This window comes from Harpia harpyja, chromosome 21, assembly GCF_026419915.1.
Source record: "Harpia harpyja isolate bHarHar1 chromosome 21, bHarHar1 primary haplotype, whole genome shotgun sequence".
Classification (NCBI taxonomy): Eukaryota; Metazoa; Chordata; class Aves; order Accipitriformes; family Accipitridae; genus Harpia; species Harpia harpyja.
Window position 1 is genome coordinate 7209670 of NC_068960.1, and position 21030 is coordinate 7230699.

At 40.4% G+C, this 21030-nt stretch overlaps 1 protein-coding gene across 4 annotated transcripts in view; it reads left to right on the forward strand.

Moving 5' to 3' along the window:
* Positions 1-21030, forward strand: part of PRKAR1B (protein kinase cAMP-dependent type I regulatory subunit beta) — a 103502-nt gene that overhangs the window by 71453 nt on the left and 11019 nt on the right. For all 4 annotated transcript variants that reach the window (XM_052772371.1, XM_052772370.1, XM_052772373.1 and 1 more), the window contains exons 8-9: positions 7587-7647; positions 11212-11333. In XM_052772371.1, coding sequence (XP_052628331.1) covers positions 7587-7647; positions 11212-11333 — 183 coding nt within the window. The remainder of the gene's footprint in view (positions 1-7586; positions 7648-11211; positions 11334-21030) is intronic.

Sequence of the window (21030 nt, forward strand, 5' to 3'; positions counted from 1 at the left end):
CCTGCATGCTGCAAGGAAGAATGCAAGGTATAAAAGAGAAGGAGTGTAGGAGGGAAATAGATGTCAGGACAAGCCACATATTCCTTGGCTTTTTAAGCATAGTTTTTTACTGCTGCCTGTAACCTTGCTACAAAAGAATTGAAGGGACAGATTCACAGGCCTCATAGCCTAGAGGTAATTTCAGTTTTAGCGTTGATGAAAATAGTGGTACCTAACATCATCCAACCCTCTGAGCTTTCAGGTTTGGTCACATGTCCATTACCATCTGATAGCAGCCTTCAGAAGATGAATATTTGATGCAGAGAGAGGATTTTACTAAAAGGGTTTAAAGTCCCAAGTGGAAAAGACTGTGGTTTTAGTGCTAGCTTTAGCCATACATACAACTTGAATATCACGGATATACATCTATTTGATTCTAGTGTAGTGCTAAGTGCTTTTCAAATTAATTTACATATTCTCTGAACCAGTGACCGCTGTATCTTACCTAGCAAGCTCAGCTTCTGCAGTTGATGAGACCTTTAACTTAACACGGAGGTGTTTTCTCTCCCTCTCTTTTCTTGTGGTTTTTTTACACTTAGAGCCATTAAAAATTGGTGGTCTGTTGCATTACATTAGATACCCAGACAGTGTAATTGTAGTATTCCCAATACTTAGATAGGAAATATTTCAGGTAGCATGGTGAATTAATTGCTGCAGGTATAGAAAATGTCCAATTTTAAGTGCTGTCCACGGTGAATGCAATTTACGCATCCAGACTACATGAATTCTGTCATCTTTTCATTTATTTGTAGGTTCAGCATGCATAATTTCTTTGCTGTAGGTGAAATGAGACACCTGTCTGTGCATTCGTGTGAGGGCAGGTTACAGTGGCTCTCTGCACATTTCCTCAAGCCTAAGAATTAATTACATCATGTTTCAGTGGCTGCGTTTCATACTTGAAGCTAACTCCACCATTACGTGGCTGGTTTTGCTGTACTCACTTTCAAGATGTAGTAGCAGCTGCCTCTCAAGTCCCAGAAACACGGTTTCCTGCCATTTAGCCTCTAACCTTATGTTTCTAGAAAGTTGCTGGATATTTTGGATGTAGAAATGCTTCTGCCTTTAAATAAGAGGTAGTAATGTTTAGGATATCTTTTGAAATATATCATTTAAGATGGTTTTAAAACTTGAGATTGAGCAGGTTTTTCTTTTTTACTTTCTGTTTTTGCAAATACTTTTGTCCAAGGGATCAATGACCTTTTTCTCCCCCAAATATGGGTTTTTTCTGTAGTCAGATAAAACCTTTCCATAACCCGAGATAGTTTTTTATTTCGTCTGCATTCCTTCCTGGCCATGACCAGCCCCATGTTTTCTCCGTCTAGTGTTGAAATTTTATTCAAGTTGTAAATATTTATTTGCAAATCATGCTTTCAGATCCACACTTGCCAAAAAGATATTGCCCTGTCATGAGACACTTGACTCTCTACCTCATTTTTCCTTGCAGGCTCTGTTTTGGTTCTTTGCTTTGCATTTAGTAATTTCTAGCTTTTGTGTCTGCTTAGTGCCATTTTCCCCACTTACTTCTCATTGATCCTGACTGGTTTATGGTATGAATAAAATGCATCTCAGGAGGTTTGGGAGTTTGGGTTTTTTTTTTTTTTGGATGGACAAAGCCTGATGCAAAAAGTTCCTGCTGGCTTTTACACTTTTAGTTACACTTGTCATCCATTTATTATTTAGCCTGTCCCAAAGGAATTTTGTTAAAACAGATATATTTCTTTATATTTCATTGTCTCAGCTTAGGTACCCTGATGGCTTGAAGGTCACATTCAAGTTTGTTTTAGCAGCTGTGATGATTGTAAATGTTGGGATAGTTCTTTTTATCAGGATTTGCAGTGAAATTGCTTGGCTTTCACTGCGTCCTTGACAAAGTATTATACCGTGAAATTCATTCTACTAGATGGATTACAAAAAACCACTTCAACATGTTCCCCCCTCAGTACACTCACAAATTATCTGTCCGTCTGTGTGTTCCTTTTTTTTCATAAAACTATCTGTGCTGAGTTGCATACTTTTCACTCTGTTGCAAATTTTTTTATGTATATGTTCTCTGTGTGTGCACACACAAGCACACACACATTTATGTATATATTCTATATTTACTTACTTACATTCTTCTGGGAGAGATGCAAAGGAATTTTTTGCCATAGGATTCTCATGTAATTCAGTTGCAGAGCCCCAACTGCTCCCTTCTTTGCAGTTGGGATTCAAGAGCATCACAGAGTGGGGAACATCCCAGGGTAGTACAATATTTGTATTCTAAATATAGCAAATACCACAAATACCAGAGAAGCAAATGTCTGTATCCCAACATCAGATTGATCCCCCAGACAATTCGGTTCCCAGACTGAGGAAATTTGAAGTATTAATTTCTTGTAATTTCTTCTTTAAGAAGGCTTGATTCAGGATAATTTAACTGTCCTCTGGTTCCCATGGTCCAAGATACCTGGCTCTGAGAGTGGACTTGCATGGGATACAATACTTTTTACCTATTTGGCAAACTTTGCTAGCAGAAAGTGAGTTATAATATTGAGATGTAAGTCATGACAAATCAAGGTTAGTCAGTTCCTAATGCTATGCCTCATTTTATTTATGCTATTTTGGCTTTGTTTTACCATCTTTTCACAGCTCTGAACCTGAGAACAAGTTCTTTAAAAAGTGCCTTTTTCTACTCAGATAAAATAAAGTCACAAGGACTTCATGTTGCCATAAAATGTAGGTTGTGTGGTGGCCAAAACATACAGCAAATCTGAAGCCTGCAATCTGTCCGACATCTGTGCAATATAGCACCAGGACCTTGCGGCCTATTTTGTTTTCATGGCCAGTAGGCACGGTGACTCTTTCTTTCATGCTCCTGTAAGAATGTACACCCAAAGCATCATTCAATTTCAGGTTTATGCAGGGATTAAATGGGTCTGGAGCAGTCCAGGCAGCCATTCCAGCACCTCCTGCCAGGATAACTCTTTTTAGTTGAAATGTGAGCTATGCTTTGCCTTTCGGTAGCCATTTGTTTGGCTTTTTACTGAAGGTGGGGATTTCTAGGAAGGACCCATTCAACTCCACCTGAAAAAAATGAAGCAAGAAAGAAGACATGAAGAGTGCAGGAGAGACAAAGCAAAAAGAGGCGAGCAGAGGGGAAGAAAGACAGAGACCAGACTGGAGGAGTGGGAGGGAAAAATGGAACAAAACAGGGACAGTGAAGAAGGGGCAGTTGGAAAAGAGATGCAACAGTCCTATTCAACAAGACCTGTTATAATCTCTGGGGCATTCATTTTTCCTAGACTGTGTATTGCTAACTCTAGGGCTTGCCACATTTTTAAGGAGTCCTAAAACTGGCTTTGAGCTCTTTTCTGGGTGGATTTGGCAAATGCAAGTGATCTCGTTTCTCCTTGGGACTGTTTCAGGGAGGAGCACTGCAGCTTAGAATATTAACGAGTCTTCGTAGTTAGTGGGAACCACTGTCTTTAAGAAGATGAGCTTGTGCGTGACAGCTCAGAACCGGGGAGAAAGTGAACAAAGGAAAGGGGGAGAGGGAGAAGCAGTGACTATTGAAATAAGATATTAATAGGTTAGAAAAAGCAGAATTAATAAAGACTTTTTAAAACATGCCATCAAGAACCCTGCCAGTACAGAATTATTCATGTACATTTACTATTGTTTTTATCTGGCTCAAGTGCTAAGATTTCTACTGCTTCCCTTGGGAAACTTTTCTGCAAGAGAATAATTCCTACGTTGGGAAAACTTTTTTGATATTGATCTTAAATTAGATTTTCTTAATTTTCCTCTATTACTTTGAGTTATGTCAAGTTATGCTGTACTAAATTGCCCTCTCTTTCTGTCATATATCTGTAGATGATTATCACTGTCTACTTAAAACCCTTGCAACAATGCATGCTAGCTATGAGCGTGACATACCTCTGATCCCAGTGTTGAGCGAACATACCCAGGCTGAATTTGTTTTGCTCTTTCATTATCGGCTCTCCCCAAGTGTTTTAGCATGTCTTCAGGCTCTGTTTGGTTTGGGAGCACTTTTCTGGAGAAGAGGTACTGAGACAGAGTGTAGCATGCCAGGTGCCGTCACATCCGAGCCATGGAGATGGAGTCTCTCAACTTCATTCCTGGATGATGTCTTTGAGTATACAGACCAAAATAGCTTTGGCTGTATTCTTGTTGCAGTCTGATGTTGCAAACCAGGTCTCACCTACTGTCTGTAAATCTCTTTCAGCTTTACAACTTTCCAGTCTTCTTCAATTTGTCAAACATCTGTGCTTTGTATTTTTTTTTTTTCTTTGCATTTCTTAGCTGTATTTTCCAAACGGAAGCTCATTCTACTATTTTCTACTCCCATTTCTAATGTCACCAGGTCCTTTCTTGTTATTTTCCTGTTCTGGCAAGCTTTCATAGTATCTCCTAGTCTGCAGATATCGTTACTGTCTGATTTGTTCATGCTTCTAGAAGATCCATGAAAATATTGCATAAAAACAGACTTAGCACATGTCGCAGGGAGTGTGCCAGTTGACACTTCTGCAGAAATTACTTGAAGGGTAGGAGAAGAGGTTATGATGGTGTTCATACCCGTGGCCTCAACAAATTTGGATAAAGCGACTAAACCAAATAAAACAAGTATAAAAAGGACATCAGGAGTCAGAGGTGACCTTATGCCTATGGGAGAGGATGAGAAGGGAGTATTAGGCTGATCAAGGAAGGTGGGAAGTAGGCATGTTCTCTGTGTTTCCTGGGGAGAAAAAGAAGATTAATGCCAATTGAAATAAGCACATGCTTTGGCTGGTTGTAAGTTTTCTACCGCTGGGTTGTTTTTAGCTTATATTAGAGTATTGTTCTCTCAAAATCTCTTCCCCTCACTCTGCTTGAGCAAGCTTGAGCAGGAAAACACACTCAGGTGAAAACAATGTGTGTGAGGGTGAGCCAAGCTTCTCCTTTCTGGAAGAGAAATTGGGATCTGGTTGTGCCAATTGGGATCCAGCCTCGTGTGCTCTGAAAATGCAGAGAAAGCTTCTGTGCCTGCCTGGGCACCCTTAGGTGAAGCCCTGCTGTCAGGTGGCTTGTGCCACCCTGGAGGCTGTTGTTTGTCTCCTCCAGGAGAAATGAAGGGTTGGATGGAGCCATCCTGCAGGTTGAGTCATGAGCCATCGGTTGGGTCACCTTGCATTTCAGTGCATGTGCTGGGAAATAGGACTCTTAAGCCTCAACCACTAGTTCTTCCCTAGGCTCTTGTTCTCCCTTATCTTTGTGGTATCATTCTGAGACATGGGATGTTTAAGACAGTGTAGCTATGCATTAAGTGGAGTCCCACTGAGGTTCTAGACAGTATCACAACACAAAAAATTGTAACAGCACGTTTAATTAATTCTTTCCACTTCAGTTTTGCTTTTGCACTTGTCTTCATGGTGGATTCTGTACCGCTGCCCTGGCTTAGTTTAGCCAAGACATAACACACCTGTTTTGCTGTAGGAAGTGATGGGCTTTTGCTCTCCAGGCCAGGCGGGATGCCTGCAATTCTTACCTTCCTGGGTCTTGTCTGCGTCTCTAAATACTTGAAGTTGTGGTCAGGCGTCACTTATGGCTACTGATTACTGCTTCTTAAAATTCATCTGTGTCCGCAAGTCATTTAAAAAGCATTTTCCACATCTGTCCCTGGGTGCCCCAGCCCATCAAACTAAACCACCAATCTGGTTTTCCACAGCTGTCAATTTTGCTGGTCTCATTTCCACTCGATTGCAGGGAGGAAAGCAACAACTGCGCAGTGTCCAGTTTTCCATTCTTTGTCTCGCAGCAAGCTGTCAGGATCTGGCGTGGTTTGCAGAGCCTTCTCCGTTTGAAGTTCTTTTTTTTTTCTTTCTTTCTGGCACTTCAAATGCTCTCAGGGGCCCCCGAGGTTGAGAACCAGGTTTGTCAGACAGAGAGGTCAGACAAGGGTTACCGATGCTATCGCTGAGAGGCGAACTGTCATCACCAGACTCGGAAATTATGAACAGGGTGCGGAGGGGGAGACCTCGGTAGCTGGTGCTGCTGCTGATCCAGATATACCTGGGAAGAGTGGCAGCTCCTGAACAGTGCTGCGGCTGTTTCGGAGCAGGGGTGGCCCCAGGAGAGGGGCACAAATGGGAGCTGCCCCCAGAGGAGAGCACCCCCAGCTTCTGCTGGTGCTGGAGTCAGAAGCTGGAGCCAAAGCCTGTTGATGTTGGTGGAAGGATTCACGTTGCTTTGGTGGTCGTTGAATCAAGCCCCACCTGCACAGTGCATGTAGGAAGAGGGACGATGTTTAATTCTTAGTTATATATGTCATTGCACTTGAGTACACCAGCCTTTCCCTTTTTCATACCTAAAGCACTTCTGAATTCTTTCACAGTGGAGGGTAAAATGTTTCTTCTCCTTTTCCTTTCTCTATCCCCAGTTTCTGCCTCTGCTTCCAGCACTTATCAGTGCTCACTTGGAGAAGGAAGAATAGACAAGTGACATTTGCTTCTGTCTTCTCTGTCCAGCCTATGAGTAAATGCCATCTTTATTTCCCCTTTCTTCAGAAGATGAATGTACCGTCTTTGTGCTGTACTCCTGCCTTGTAGATTTGACTAGCAGGCACCAGGCAGCCTTCAACATCCACAGGGAATCTACCCAGGCAGAAATGATGCAGGCTGTCATATAACAGTGTGGAATAAACTGCACAGTACCAAGGAAGACCCTGGAGTTCCTCTTTGGTACCTGGGAAGGTTTTCTTTTCAAGTCACTTGTGTCACTGCAGAAGGAGTTAAAGATGAATTAATTATTTGTGTATTGGTAAAACTGCATTGTATTTATTCATACCTGAATCTCCTTCAAAAATGCGTGCTGGAATGGCTACTTACAGTTTCTGTCTATGATGATCAAACACTATGTAAGCAGAAGGTTTCTCAGTAATTTATCACACAATAAAATCTTAGTAGGATGGGAATGACTGTGCTGGTGGCTACACATACATTGATGGATTGTCTGCTCCAAAATGCTTAAATTTTGTTAAAATAATAATATGAATAGGTTGCTCAGCAGTAACAATACATAAAACGCTATACAGAACGTAAACCGGGCTTACAGATAAATGCTCTTGGCATTAAAGAGGTTTTAACCTAAAATGATGGGACCCATGAGGGAGACATTTTAAGTTTTATCCTACTTTGTAATTGTAAATTCCCTTCTAGCAGGGCCTCATTGGTAACTAGATATATATTGAATTAGCTAAACAGTTAATTGATGAAGCTCTGGCTTTAAAATGAGTGCCTGTAAATAATGGATACAATTCATCTGCGGTGTCCAGTAACACCAGTGAAGTCAGTGAAATTACACCAGGATTGAATTTGATTCCTTCTGTCTTTGCTTATCAGCAATACAACTTGCCCAGACATTTTATGGGGAAACATTTGCCTTAGGCTGTTTATACTGGCTATGCTTAAGATTTGGAATGGGAGGGGAAAAAAAAGAGCAGCTGTAGGAAGAAATCACAAAAATACTTTGTGTAATGTTCTACCTCCTTTTTCTCTCTCCTTTAATAACAGGGCAGCACGCTGAGAAAGCGGAAGATGTATGAAGAATTCCTGAGCAAGGTCTCCATTTTGGGTCAGTCGCCCTTTGGACTTGCCTGTTAGTTCCTCTGTTATATGTGTTGGCAGAATGAATTTTGGTCTTTGATGGCACGATGAAAGCAATGGTGGTCAAACAGAAGGTCTCATGGTTGCGTCATTTCCGAAGGAATGAAAGCGTAAAGGGCCCTTTTTAGGACTTGTTTTTCTCGTTTTTTAATATGCACTGAACATGTGTTTGAAGGACAAATCTTTCCTTAAATATGGGAGCAGGCATGCACTGGTAACCTTTCAGTAGCTGCTGTTGTAGCAAAGATCATATGGATAGAGGTAAAAGCAGTGCAGAGGTATGAGTTTGTCATAAAGTCTCGTTACAGCCTTCCAGGTGACAGGTGAGAAGCTTTTTCCTGTAAGAATACTGTATATATACGCACTGAACAAACTAACCTTGCAAATCAAAACGGACTGATTTTTTTTTTTTTCTGTGTATTTTACAGCCCCTGTCTCACATTCTTAAAACATCTGTTTAGCTTCTTGTCCTTGGATTTTGTTTCCCTTTGATTAATGTGATAGCCACGAAATTTGGACATGTTCTTGATGGCCTTCGGTAGGAAAAACAACAAACCCATAATGCCTGACCAATCAATCACCATTAGGAGAACAAAAGCTTCTAATAAGGAGGACAGTGTTAGACAGTACAATGAAATGTTGATTCTGTAGGAGAAACACCATGTTTCTACTGGGGCTATTTTGAAAAAAACAATTCAGGATTAATTTGCTATATAATTAAAGTATTTATATTTCTACTTAAACAATTTCTGTTTCTTGTTTATGGTTTTTATCTACCATTCGAGCTTAGGTACCTGAAATATGAAAGTGTCTTAGTGAAAATATACTTGAACTTCTGAGAGGTGCTATCCATGAAATTTTCAATTACATTTGTATGCTTAAAGTAAGGCCAAGTATGTTGCTCACTTATTAATGAAGTTTTCATCATTTAAATGCCTTCTTTTATGCCTAATTTAAATCTTCCTAAATTAAGAGCACAAATTATACCAAATTACAAGGAGTATTTAAAGAAAAAAGGATCTCTGCACCTGCACTAATGAGGAGCAATTACAACAATGAGACATCTCAAAACAATTTCAGAGTAGAAAGGTTATTCAAAGATGTGCTTCCTTAAACATGTGGTTTGCAATGTAATTATATCCTAGTTTGTAGTATGGCTTTTGAATCTCAGTAAAAAAAGAGGAAGGACTTCAAGATTTGAACCTTTTTTAAGTACGGAAAAGCAGTGGACAAAATAATGCATCATTTCAGGAACATGGAGACCTTAGGTGAAATGTGTAAGGATCTATTTCGCATGTCTAAAGAGTAGGTGACACCTGGGAAACAGAAAGGTATTTTAGAAATCTCAACACAGCACTGAGAAGTCAACTTCACTTCATGCCTTAATGTGGTCAGAACTCAGTGACTTCTTGGTAGAAAAACCTCTACCTGCTGCTTATGTATATTTTTTCAAGGCCTGTCTAGTGTCTGTAACTAGCCATATAATTGTAAGAGTCTTTTTTTTAAAAATCTAAAGATTTTTTAGATTATCAGTAGCTGCTTATAGTGTATCAAACAAGGTATTAGAAAACTAATTGTTTTAACTCTTTCTTCTGGAGTTTAACTAAATGTAAAGCTATGAATTGATATGTACAATTTAGAAATTGCAAAAAATTGCAGATGGTCTACTTTATGTGTTGTTTGACTTTAATTCTGCAACTAAAACTTTAGGAGTTTTATGGTGTACAATATTCTTTATAATGCTCTGTTTGCAAGAGTCATTAACCAATGTATTTGTAGTGGTACAATTCCCTTAGACAAAAGAGAGACACTTTGTGACTAGAGCTGGAATTAGCTTTGAATTTCTCATAAAGCCAACTGAAGAAGAAGTTTCAAGAGACTCTTTCTTTTCATTGTTAATTACCGAGTTCTTTTAAAAAAAAAAAAATGAAAAAGCCTACTCTAGTCTGTATGAAAGAGTTTTATGCTTATTTTTAGTCAAACAGAGCACTTTTTGAATGTTGCATTGACAATATGGGCTTGGTCTTTGATATTAATGCTTCTGCAGCAAAGGTCACAAATACACCAGGAAAGTGCATTAGTGATTATAGGTGTGGAAAATACTAGAGGTAATCATTTCCCAAACTGCAACACAAAGTGGCATAAACCCATGAAGACATATGTGTGTCAGGCAGCTCAAAACTTACCTTTGGTGCATTGATCACTTTGATCTGGTTTTGTTACCAGACTCAGTGTGCACTTCTAAGCTCAGCCAAAAGGCTTCTTAACTTTTAAAGAACAGCTCTTTCACCCTCACATAATACTTCTAAGCAATATTTTGAACAAAATGGCAAAACCAGAGTCTGAGAGAACAGCCCAGATCTAATCCTGGTGTCAGAAGCCGTGTCTTGGCTTATATTAGTTCAATAATTCATAATAAGTAAGAATCAGCAGAGCTCTAGTACATGAATTTTAGCCCAGCTTTTTGAGGCAGTGAAGGTTATATCATTGTATTATCTGTTTCTTTTAATAACTTTTAAACTGTCACTTCTTTCAGTCAAATCTGATAAAAGTACGGAAGTTCAAGTACAATTCATTGTCTTGAATTCTCATGCAAATGGGTAGAGGAGAGAGAGACAGGTTGGCACCCCTCCTCTCTGTGAGAGCAGGACAGGTCAAATTCATCCCTTAGCAGACACGGGAGGAGGCAGGCAGTGGGACAGTGAGCAGCCCTGGATGAGCCGCTGTGCAGGCTGTCTTTTGCTGTGTAGGTATCCCAGGGGATTTGTGGCAGCTGCAGGTGTGTGATAAGGACACCAAGCCACAGGAAGCAGGCTGTATTAGCTCCATCACTCATAAAACAGACCGGTAATTTTTTCTTATTGAAGTTTACTTTGAAGTTTTACAACTTTTCTCTCTAAGTGGGGGAATGAAAAGAAAAACACTTTATAAACCATCCTGCTGGCAAATGAAACAGAGGTGCCACTTCACACATCCATGCTGAGCCCCTGGTCTCACTGCCACCCATGCTACCAGGGTCTTGCCGTTGGCTTCAGTGGTGCGTGCTCTCACCCATGGGGGAAGAGTCATTTTTTAGATTGGCACTTTTGCATCGCTTATCTAGCAGGCCATCAGTAACCAGCTGAGAGCAACTCTGACGAAAAGAGAGTAGGACTTGTTCTGACATCTGGTGTGGGATGTGGTAAGAGAATCTCGGCGCTCCCATATCACTGGTATCTCCAAAACAGCTCCTAGGCTGCTCCAATCCACTGCAGCATCAGCAGCACTGCAGATCAGATCGCAGGCGTAGGGAACCACAGCCAACTTTTCCTGTCCAACTTTTAAGATTATTATCTGGGTGATTATTAACTCTAAGACACAATGAATAAATACATTCATGTTTCCCAACTGGAGGTTCATGCAAAGTGCCTGGATGAAAGAAATGTTTCTTTTATAACAGAACCAGGCATAGCAGAGCTGTCAGTTTAGATACAAATCTCAGCCAAAGTTAGAGTCTTCTTATAACAAAGCTTTATGATCTTCAATATTTTAGAGTCCCTGGACAAATGGGAGCGGCTGACAGTGGCTGATGCACTGGAACCTGTCCAGTTTGAAGATGGAGAAAAAATTGTTGTGCAGGGAGAGCCCGGTGATGACTTCTTCATTATTACAGAGGTAAGATTGGCATCCTGATAAGTTCTGTCATTTCCTGGTAAAGATCAAGACTTTGTATTAAAAGACATTTAGGTTCAGTTTAATCTCTTACTTCAGCATAAATCTGAACTAACTCCACTCAAACCAGGAGAATTATTCAAGTGAATTCAGACACCAGTTCCATGGAAATGTCTTAAGTGGGACGATCCCTAATTTCCAGTAAGTTGAAGATGCAGAGGAATTTTGAGGTGTGTCTAGCGTCTTTACTGTTTGAAGGTTTGTTTTCTACATGAGATTTTTCTTGTTCCAAATTGCCAATACTTGAACCAGGCTGGCCAGTCACACACTGCATTGATCATTGTTCCCAAAGGGACTTACAGGGGAAATCACAAATGAACATCTGTAAACTGGAGCAGGAGACCTGATCTGAAAATGGATAATTTGTTCTTCGTTTTGCCTTAAGCTCAGTCCAAATGGCTGAGCCATTTTCTTGTTTACTCTCACACAGGCAGACAAATCTGTCAGGCAGCTGAAAATGCTGACATCTTTTTGGGAGATTATCTGACACTTCAGTTCCACCATCTCACTTCTGCAAACAGATGCTGACGGGGTTTTTCCTCCCTCTCTGACATAAATATTTGGATCCTTGGTATCTCATACAAATACCTAGGCGCTGTGATATAACAAGTTTTAAAAAGGTATTAGAGAGTCTCAGACTAAGAATAACAAGACAGCATTAGGATATGATTGTTTATGTATTGAAGCAGGAGCTTTTCAGTGCCAGCTGTGAGTGTTCATACACAAATATATAGCCTGGGAATGACCAACATATGGCTGTGTGGTGACAGTTCAAGTGCACATGCCAGGCCAGATGTTACGTGACCAGCAAGGAGGCAGTGGTGGCACAGGAGCTAGGAGGTAATCTGAATCCCTCACTGTGGGAGAAGGTGTGTCAGATGGATGTAAGGAAGCTGGTATGATTGTGTTGCTTTGGGATCCAGTTTTATGTAAACAGAATACATCCCTGCCTCCATCAGGCTGCTGTGTTGTGACGTGATTTAGGAGGAAAGAGACCCTGCCCTGATCAGGTGATAAAGGGCTTGTACAGCGCCCATTCCAGATGGTTTAGAGGCCAACAGGTTTTTCTTTGCTTGTTCCTTATCTGTGGATTTTTGGACAGGTGCCTCTATCCAAGGCAGCCAGAATTTGGTTCATAATAAATATCTGAAACTTAAAATTCCATCCTTCTTTCCTCTTGAGTGTTGGAAATACGCATTTGATTTATGAACGTAGTTTCTCTTCTGATGCTCACAAAATTGTCAGTGCAAATAACTGCACCTGTATATCACACAGACACTTAAGGATCTTTAAATATGTGACGAGCAGTGCCCCTTCGAAACAATAGTGTCAGAGTAAAAGAGACTAGATATTAGATAGGGAAATTTTTTTGTTAACAAGATATTTAGCATATAAGAAAAATTTACAAAATACAACTTTTTTTCAGAAATAGGGAATTTTTATTTCTACTAGTGTTACTGAGTGTGGTGTTATTCCTTGCAGCAGCATGAGGCTAGGAAAACCTGATTTTCTTAGCCATTGAATCCCATGTGGAAAATTGGCAGCTTGCTTAAGAATTACCAAGGGCCTTTATTTTCCCCCTCTTGATGGAACAGCTGTTAAGACTTGAATGGGTAGAAAAGTATTAACACTGCATACTGCATAATCATAAAGTATCTGCTCACCTCACCCTTCCACTATAAATTTAACATAGTTTCTCACTTTGGAAATTGCCTGTATTTTTCTACATTAAAGTATGAACATCCAGTATCAACTATTTCTTGTGCTGCAGTAGTATTTCTGCCTGATCCCGCATAGTTTAAGCTTTGTATGTTAAACCTGATTTTACAGGAGTTTACATCTTTGATGTTAAACTTTTCTGCAGGAGAGTTGATGCGAGCTGCCAGGAACACATTATTCTACAAACTAGTTGCAAGTAGTTTTGGCTGGTTTGTTGTCACAATACATTGAAAAGTCATTAGCTTCTTTCATATGTTTTTTGATGTTTGTGACCTTATAATTGAAAACACTAGAAATGCAGCCAATTTGTTTGGCTGCTGTATATGCAGAAACCATTTCATATATCACCAGAATGCAGTCTCCTTTAGAGCACAGTATGTCCAGTAGTACAAAGCTAAACTTTGCCACACAATTTTTGGGCAAGATACTAATTTATTATAAACCACGGTCATTCATGGCATGCCTTAGACAAATCAGTTACCAATTTACAAAGCTTTGGTGCACCAGCATCACAGATACTGGTTCCAAGTGGGATCTTGTGACTCCTATCGTAAAAGCTTCTCTAAGACACCCAGGACTCACACATGGATTTTAAATTGTTAGCACTGTTTTGTATGAATTTCATAAATTAATCGTTCATTTCTGGTTAGCCTGCAATGCTGCCTTCCTCTGCGACATCCCTTTGGGATACCATCTTTTAATTATATTGGTCCTGCAGAAGGACGTAGACTGTAAGTGAATTGGCACCTTCAGGATTTGCAGACTGAGGAGCAACCATTAAACCCTTTTGAAAGGGAGACTTCCAGCCTCAGTGATGATCAGAACAGCAATTGCTGCTTTAAACCAGGAATATCATCCTGGTTAGTATGGACAAGAATATTTAGTCTCCCCCTTCTCAAACAAGCACATTCACCTTTTCTTTGTTTTTCTTAGTATAACCTTTTTTTCATGGCTTTCTGTCCACCATCTTATCTCCAGTGTTGCACAGATTGTATTAGGGTGCAGGTTATTCGAGGTGCAGTCTGTATGCATGAAAATGCATAGTGCCACATGAAGAGCGAGGCTGCAGCAGGAGCTCAGCCAAATTATTAGAATAACAGAAAATGTGCACAGGGAAGAGTCACAGGAAACCAGGGCTTTTTAAGTTCACTGCTCACAAAGCTGTTTATGGTTCACCTTTTGTTAAAAAGTCTAATGAGAAAAGTATTACCCAGAGATTCCAGGACAGCTACAGTTTTTCTGCCATCCTAAATCTTCACAGGCAACCAGTAAGATGTTTACTTGCAGTAGGTTGGGTGCTTTTCCATTTAAATCTCAAGCAGCCTTCAACAAGATTTAGTTCTAATATTTAAAGGCTGTGATTTTTTCCAGAGATAGAATTATTTTAATGTTTATACCATATTCCTTAATTTGAAGATAGGATCAGAAGTGAATGTCTGCTTACAAAAGCAAAGTAATCGCTTTTGAGAGATTGATTTACTTCACTTGAAACTGGTAATTAAAAAAAAAAGAAAAAAAGAAGCAGCACTGCAGTTTCTGTATTTTCAGATATTTCCAGGTCTTATTTTCCCACTATGGTTTTCACACAACAAACTCGGGCTTTCCCAGACCAGACAGATGTGGAATGTATCTGCTGGATTCCAAGGTCATGGAATTATCCCATATGAGATTCCTGGCACAGAGGTGAAAAACTTTAAGCACCATGAAACAATTGTTGCCATAAAGAATTATATTTTGGCAAGCGTAAATCATAACAGATGTACAGTTTCTAACAAATAAATTTGCAGTTGTATTGTACACTGCCACACTGTGTACCCAGCAGTAGGGAGGATTTATTCATCTGACCTCAGATAACGCAAATATTTTTAGCTAGCATTTTAAAGTGGTAGCTTGCAAAAGCATGTGAGCTTTGTGGAGTTAAATATCCCACCAAATGTTAAGTCCCTTTAAATGAAATGCCAGTTGAATGGGGGCTGATTTTATTCCCGACTCGTGCTTTGCCACTGACTTCAGCTCAAACAGTAGTTTAAACTAGTATAGTAGTGCTCTGAAACTGGAAAGAAATTAGGTTTTTGCTGTTGTCTAGGTTACTGAGAAAGGTAGTGACAATAGTATTAAAAATAGCAGTTATGATCATGTACCACTTTCTTAAGTTTAGCTTCGAACTTGGCTAGGTGGCATAGTACCTCGAAGTCGGTAATGCAGCTGCCAAAAATGCAAGGACCTGCAGCTGTGAAGTGCCCTGCTGGGTTTTCCAGCTCCCACCCCTCTCCACGTCAGATCATTTGGATCTATTTGTCATGACCGAGCACTATATACGGCACACGGATATTGTCACGGGACTCCACCGACTGTGCTCAGGGAGTCTTTTAATCTCAGGTGCATACTGAGAGCTTGCTGAACTGCTGCCATATGGCCCTAATACTCCATAAAGTTTGACATGGCTTAAAAAAAAATGTGTGCACAGACACAAACGTACGCAGGTGTAGGAGGAGAGAACAGCAAAAGGTTTATAATAGTGCCACACTGTGTCCAAAGAACACAGCTTGTAACTGTCCTTTAAATGTGCTCTCCATAGCTTGTCATCTCCTTGGAGGACAGTTTGGTTTAAGTGGTGCAGAAAGCAAAGAAATAAAACTGCATGAGAAGTAAAACATTTCCAATTAATAGTTGGTCGAGCTGCCCAGCAATAGTATGCAGCAGCCTAAAAATAAAAGATCTAAAAATAGAAGATAATTCACAGGAGAAAATTCAAGGAGAAATGGACCGGTTGTATCAAGTAGTTTCACATTAGATATTTGTTTTTTACTTTAAAAACTAGTATATTTAATTGCAGATTAGTGCTAAGTTACAGGGGGTAGTTGCACCCTCCTCTGCAACTCCTTTGTGAAAAACATTTCAAAAAAAGCTGGGGATTTGTCTTCTTTCTCATTATCCTGCTGGTTAAAGAGGAGGCAGAGTCAGCCCATCGGATTTTCAGTCTCAACTGTATTATCAGTCCAGTCTGTGGGCAGAACGTTACCCTCCCTGTTTCCCCATCAGTGGGAATAATCCTAATGACACTTCATAAAGGTGAGCAAAAGCTTAATGGCAAAAGGCATAAAGTATCTGTCGGTACTGAAACAAGGCAATGGCAGTAGCAAAATTGACAAATAAGAGAAAAAATTTCATTGATAGTGCAGAAATCCTTCCAGAATTAATGCATAGAGCTGCTTCATTGACAGAAATGAATCAAATTAATGGGTAATGATTATTTATCCAGCACTATTCTTGCCTGATCGTATTGAAAACAGTCTTGTAATCCTCGGGGGGCTGCTAGCTTTCATGCTGCTGTTGACATTTCAAGTCAGGGCCACAAACTGGCTCCGGTCTGGGCAGGATCCGCTGCGAGTTCTTGCTGAGAGTGTACTTGAGATACTGTCCTGTAGGTGAAATCAGTGTTTCCAGCCCCGCTGACACTCTTGGCACGCTATGGAGCGTCTCTGCACAAATGCAGTTCAAGGCCTTGTTAGGTGGAACAGTGTTTGTAAACTCTTCCTACCATGGTAACATGCACTGACAAAGGAAGGTCCTCGGACTAACTCGGAAGGGCGCTCCGTTCTTCACAGAATTGGGCCTTTTTGTAGGAAAAGTCGACTTGAGTCTTAAATTGCACAACAAGCATCTGAAGATTTATGATTTAAAAGCTCCTTAAGAAGGAAAAGAAAAAAGAAAAATAATAGCCCAATTGTTTCCTGCTCTAAATTGTTGCTCTTTGACTTTCTAACCTAAGAGAGACCCCTTTGGCACCTACCCCTGTGACAGGCAGGAGAACTACAAAGTAAACTTCTTCCGTATGGTTAATGAAGTCACTGCCTTAGGCACACTCTGCTATCACACCTGATAATCTCTTTAAAAACACAGTGCGATTAATTATTAATTAGGAAGATGAATGTTGTCTAGAAAAGGAGTTTCAAAGACTACAACCCGAACTGCTTAGTGTTACCGAAAATGTTTGTCAAAGGCAGTCTACAGCAACTCCTAATATACCTAATAAACAAAATATACCGAATAAACAGAGCCAGCAGTCACTGAGGGCTCTGTACTTTGCTTATTTTTAACTGCAGAGACATTGTTTCCTGTAGAGCTCTTACAGGAAAAGTACATTCAATTTTCTTGCTATCACCTAGTTGTGCTGGAGCAATAGCGTTTCCATTGGCCCTGCTTCAAAGTTCATCTGTGTTCAAGATGGCATTTTTCATGGCCAGCTGATGTCAAAGATTGAAAGTTAGGTGTGTGATTGGGTCCCATCCTGACTAGGGATGGAGTTGAAGTATTTTGCTGAGTCAAAGGAACTAAAACGTCAACTTAGTCCAGCTCCTGTTAAACTCCATTTAACTTTGACTTCTGTGGGCAGTGGATCAGGCGGCATATACATGCAATATCCATATACATGCAATCTTGAGCGTATCCTTATCTCTCCTCTGTCAGAAAGGGAGTGTTTCACAGAAAGCAACTGGCTGCTCCCATTCTTCCCACCAGCCATGGAGGACCTGTCAGTGACTGCAGCTTTTGGCCCTTTCTTCCAACTCTTCTGCCGGCCCCACTAATAACCACCACAATGCAGTCACCTATGGTAAATTCTGCAAAATCTGAAACATCAGAAGTGATGTACGATGGAGCATTTTCTTAACAATTTTGTGAAACTTCAGATTAGCCAATATTTCTAGTCTATTTTAGAACTTTGCAGATTTTGTTCCTCATTTGTGGCAGAAACCAGGACAACTGTATGTAAATTCTGTGAGTTGCTATGAACCCAGAGACTGGAGAATAATGTATAATAGTTTAAAAATGTACAGTTAAAAAAATACTGTCAAACCCAGTCATGACTCAGTCTTGAGTCCACAATCAGAATTAAGTCCTCTTGCATCATCCTTCTCCAAGACCATTAAGATCAACTAGGTTTTATATTATGAAAATGAAGCTTTTTTAAAAAGAAGTCTGATGGGTAGGAAAACAATGTAAAAGCAGCATACACAGCCAATAGTTTGTTATGGAAAAAAATTCTCACCTGGATTGGCACATCCATATAGTATGACCAAATAATTTTAAGAGTCTAATAGCTGTGGTATATAGTTCCTTTTCTTCTTAGCTACTTCTCTGTCTTATATGAACATCTTATGAACTTCACAGGGTTTATACTCACTACACCTGTTTGATGAGGTGCGTGAAGAAACCTCCATGTTGCATGGTGCGGTCTGAAGCACAAGCACAAGAATTAAGGTAGTTCTTTATTCCTGCTGAAAACAATCAACGGGTATTAGGCACTTTGAAGGTCTGGACCTTCATGATTTTGCTCACAGAAGGTCCAAGGCAGAGAAGCAGTGTTAGCCCTGTGGCCAGCATCCCAGGCTAACACATCAAGTGACCATCCTTTTTCCTTTATGTTAAATTTTACCACCCGAAACCAATAGATACTACTTTCTACTGCAGGTTATGTGGAAGTCACTTGCACTTTGTATTGCTGACTGAAATTTGTTTATTTCTTCCCTTGTTTTTGTATAAAAGTCTTTCATAAATCAAAGGTTGGCAAATAATAAAAATCTGAGATTATTTACTGGCTAAAAGAACATTTGCAGTGTCTTTGGCTACGTAGTTCAAAGGATTTGTCTTCTCTTGGCAAGTAGCCCTAGAATTGCTGATCCTTAGCTGTAACATAAAAGCTGTCCCAGGAATGATGCTATCAGCAGTCCCAAAGGGCTAAAATGGCAGCTGAGGAGTGATACGCTAGTGGTCTTCCAGGACATTGTGACTGAGAACATTGCTTATGCCAGCTTCATGAGGTAGATGCAGGACTCGCTGTGTTACTCTGTGTCACTGGGACGTTGGTAAACTTAGGTCTTGAAGCAAAACCACCGGGAGGATGCAGTGTAGCCGTACTATTCTCAAAGGCTTAAAAGTAGTTTTCATAACCTCTCTTTTGCACATGCTATACCCAGCGCAAAAAAATGTGTATGAATGTTTCCCCAGTTCACTTTTGACATGACAACTTGTGTAGGAGTCTTCAGTCTCATTCAGCTGTAATTTAAAACATCTGATTTGTAAACCCATAAAATTGAAGTTTATGCTGGAAATACAGACACACCCTGGCCTCTTACCACTATAGGATACATGGAAAACTGGGAGAGCATTTGGTATGCAGAGAAGTAAAACCTGAAGTTAGTAATTGGCAGTTCCATTCTTAATATATATACATGCTCCATTTGAATTTTCATAAAAATCAGAGTGCTAGATTTTCTCCATGTTCAAAACAGCCTGTGACTTTTTACTTAGCTAATACTTGCTTTAAGGTATGGTTGATGCTTTGACTCTTCTCTCTTTAGTCTTGTCCAGTAGTGTCTTCCTACCGTGGAAGTCTGCAAAAGCAGCAGAGGTTCCCAGGTAACAAAACACCTCTCCATGTAAGGAGAGCAGCACAGGCTGTTTACCCCTCAAGGTTTTCAGGAGGTTCTCAGGATCCTTATAAGCTCTTTTGGCATTGAAGACCGAGCTCACAAGCCCTGATTTAAAGCACTTAGTCAACATGACCAAGAACTCTGTGGCCTGAGGCATGTTAAATCTAAACTGAAATTAAAGGCATCTGTTGTCTCAGGAGCTAGGAGCTCCATCCTGAGGAGTGCTTCTCTGCCTTTAAGCAAAAATACTGCAATATCAACAAGACCTGAAATACAGTGGTGTCCAACCTGGTGGAAGAGGAATGGATAATCTCCTAATCCCTTTTGGAGTTCATCCCTTTCTCTGAATCATGTTAAAGCTGTCCCTTACTGGGATGGCTTTTGTCCCTCCTCTGCAAAGTTACCATTGAGATAACTGCAGATTTGCTGAAAGTATATACGCCTTAGGGCTCATTCATTAGCTGTGTAGTGTGGCTTCTGTGGAGCATGCAAGGCTCTCTGCAGTGTGCTCCAGGAAGAGGCGACTTTGAGCACATGAATTTTTTATTTCTGAATTTCAGGATTTGGTCCTTTGAATACACAAGATTCACCAACTGAAAGGACTTAAAGAGCGCTTTCCATGGGGGATTTTCCTGATCTCTGTGATAAACTCTCTTCTCTCCTCTCTCCAGTTTGCTCCAAGTTTTATGTCTTGCTCAGAAGCTGTTGCCCTAGCTGGCCACAGCTGCTCGCCCAGCCCTGGTCACAGCATTAGTTATGAGACTTTAATGACGATGTCTGTCTCAGCCCTTTGCTTGGTCTGGTTACTTCAGCATCTACAGAATGTTTTCACAAAGAAGCAGATGGTGGTAGGAGTAATTGGGCCGTAAAACAACATTAACAGCTAAAAACGATTTTCACCAGAAAGGATTTTGCGGGCAGGGTGAGGGAGGTTCAGCACTGTTTTCTTGTTTTCTCTCCCGTACATTCAACCCTGCCCCTGCTGTAGGTGGTAGCGCTCTGCACTGTCTGCTTCCAGGAGATGAGCCCTGTCAGGTCAGTCACAAATATGAACAGTTGATGAATAACCCATTATAGAGTCACTTTTATGTTGACTCAGTGGACGTTTCCTGGCTTCAGAGAGAGTCAAGATAATGGCTAGCTTTGTAGAAGGAAAGAATCTCTAAAATGCAACATTTTTTTTCCTTTGTGACTTTTATTGCTTTGTACGCTGACATGTCTGAGGGAGGAAAACAGTGCCTTGTTGCCAATAATCCACAGCGCTTGGCACAGACAGTCTTTAAAATCTGGCACCAGGATGAATATTAATTCAGTTGTTTTCCCACAGAAGCTACTGATTAGTCAAGGCCAAGTATCACTGAGATGTTTCATTAAAACCCGGCATCTGAGCCCACCTTTACTGAGTGGATCTGCTTTTCGTCACCCCTGCGACAGGTGGACTGAATGTGTAATAAAAGGGGCAACTAAAATCCTAGGACGGAGTAAAG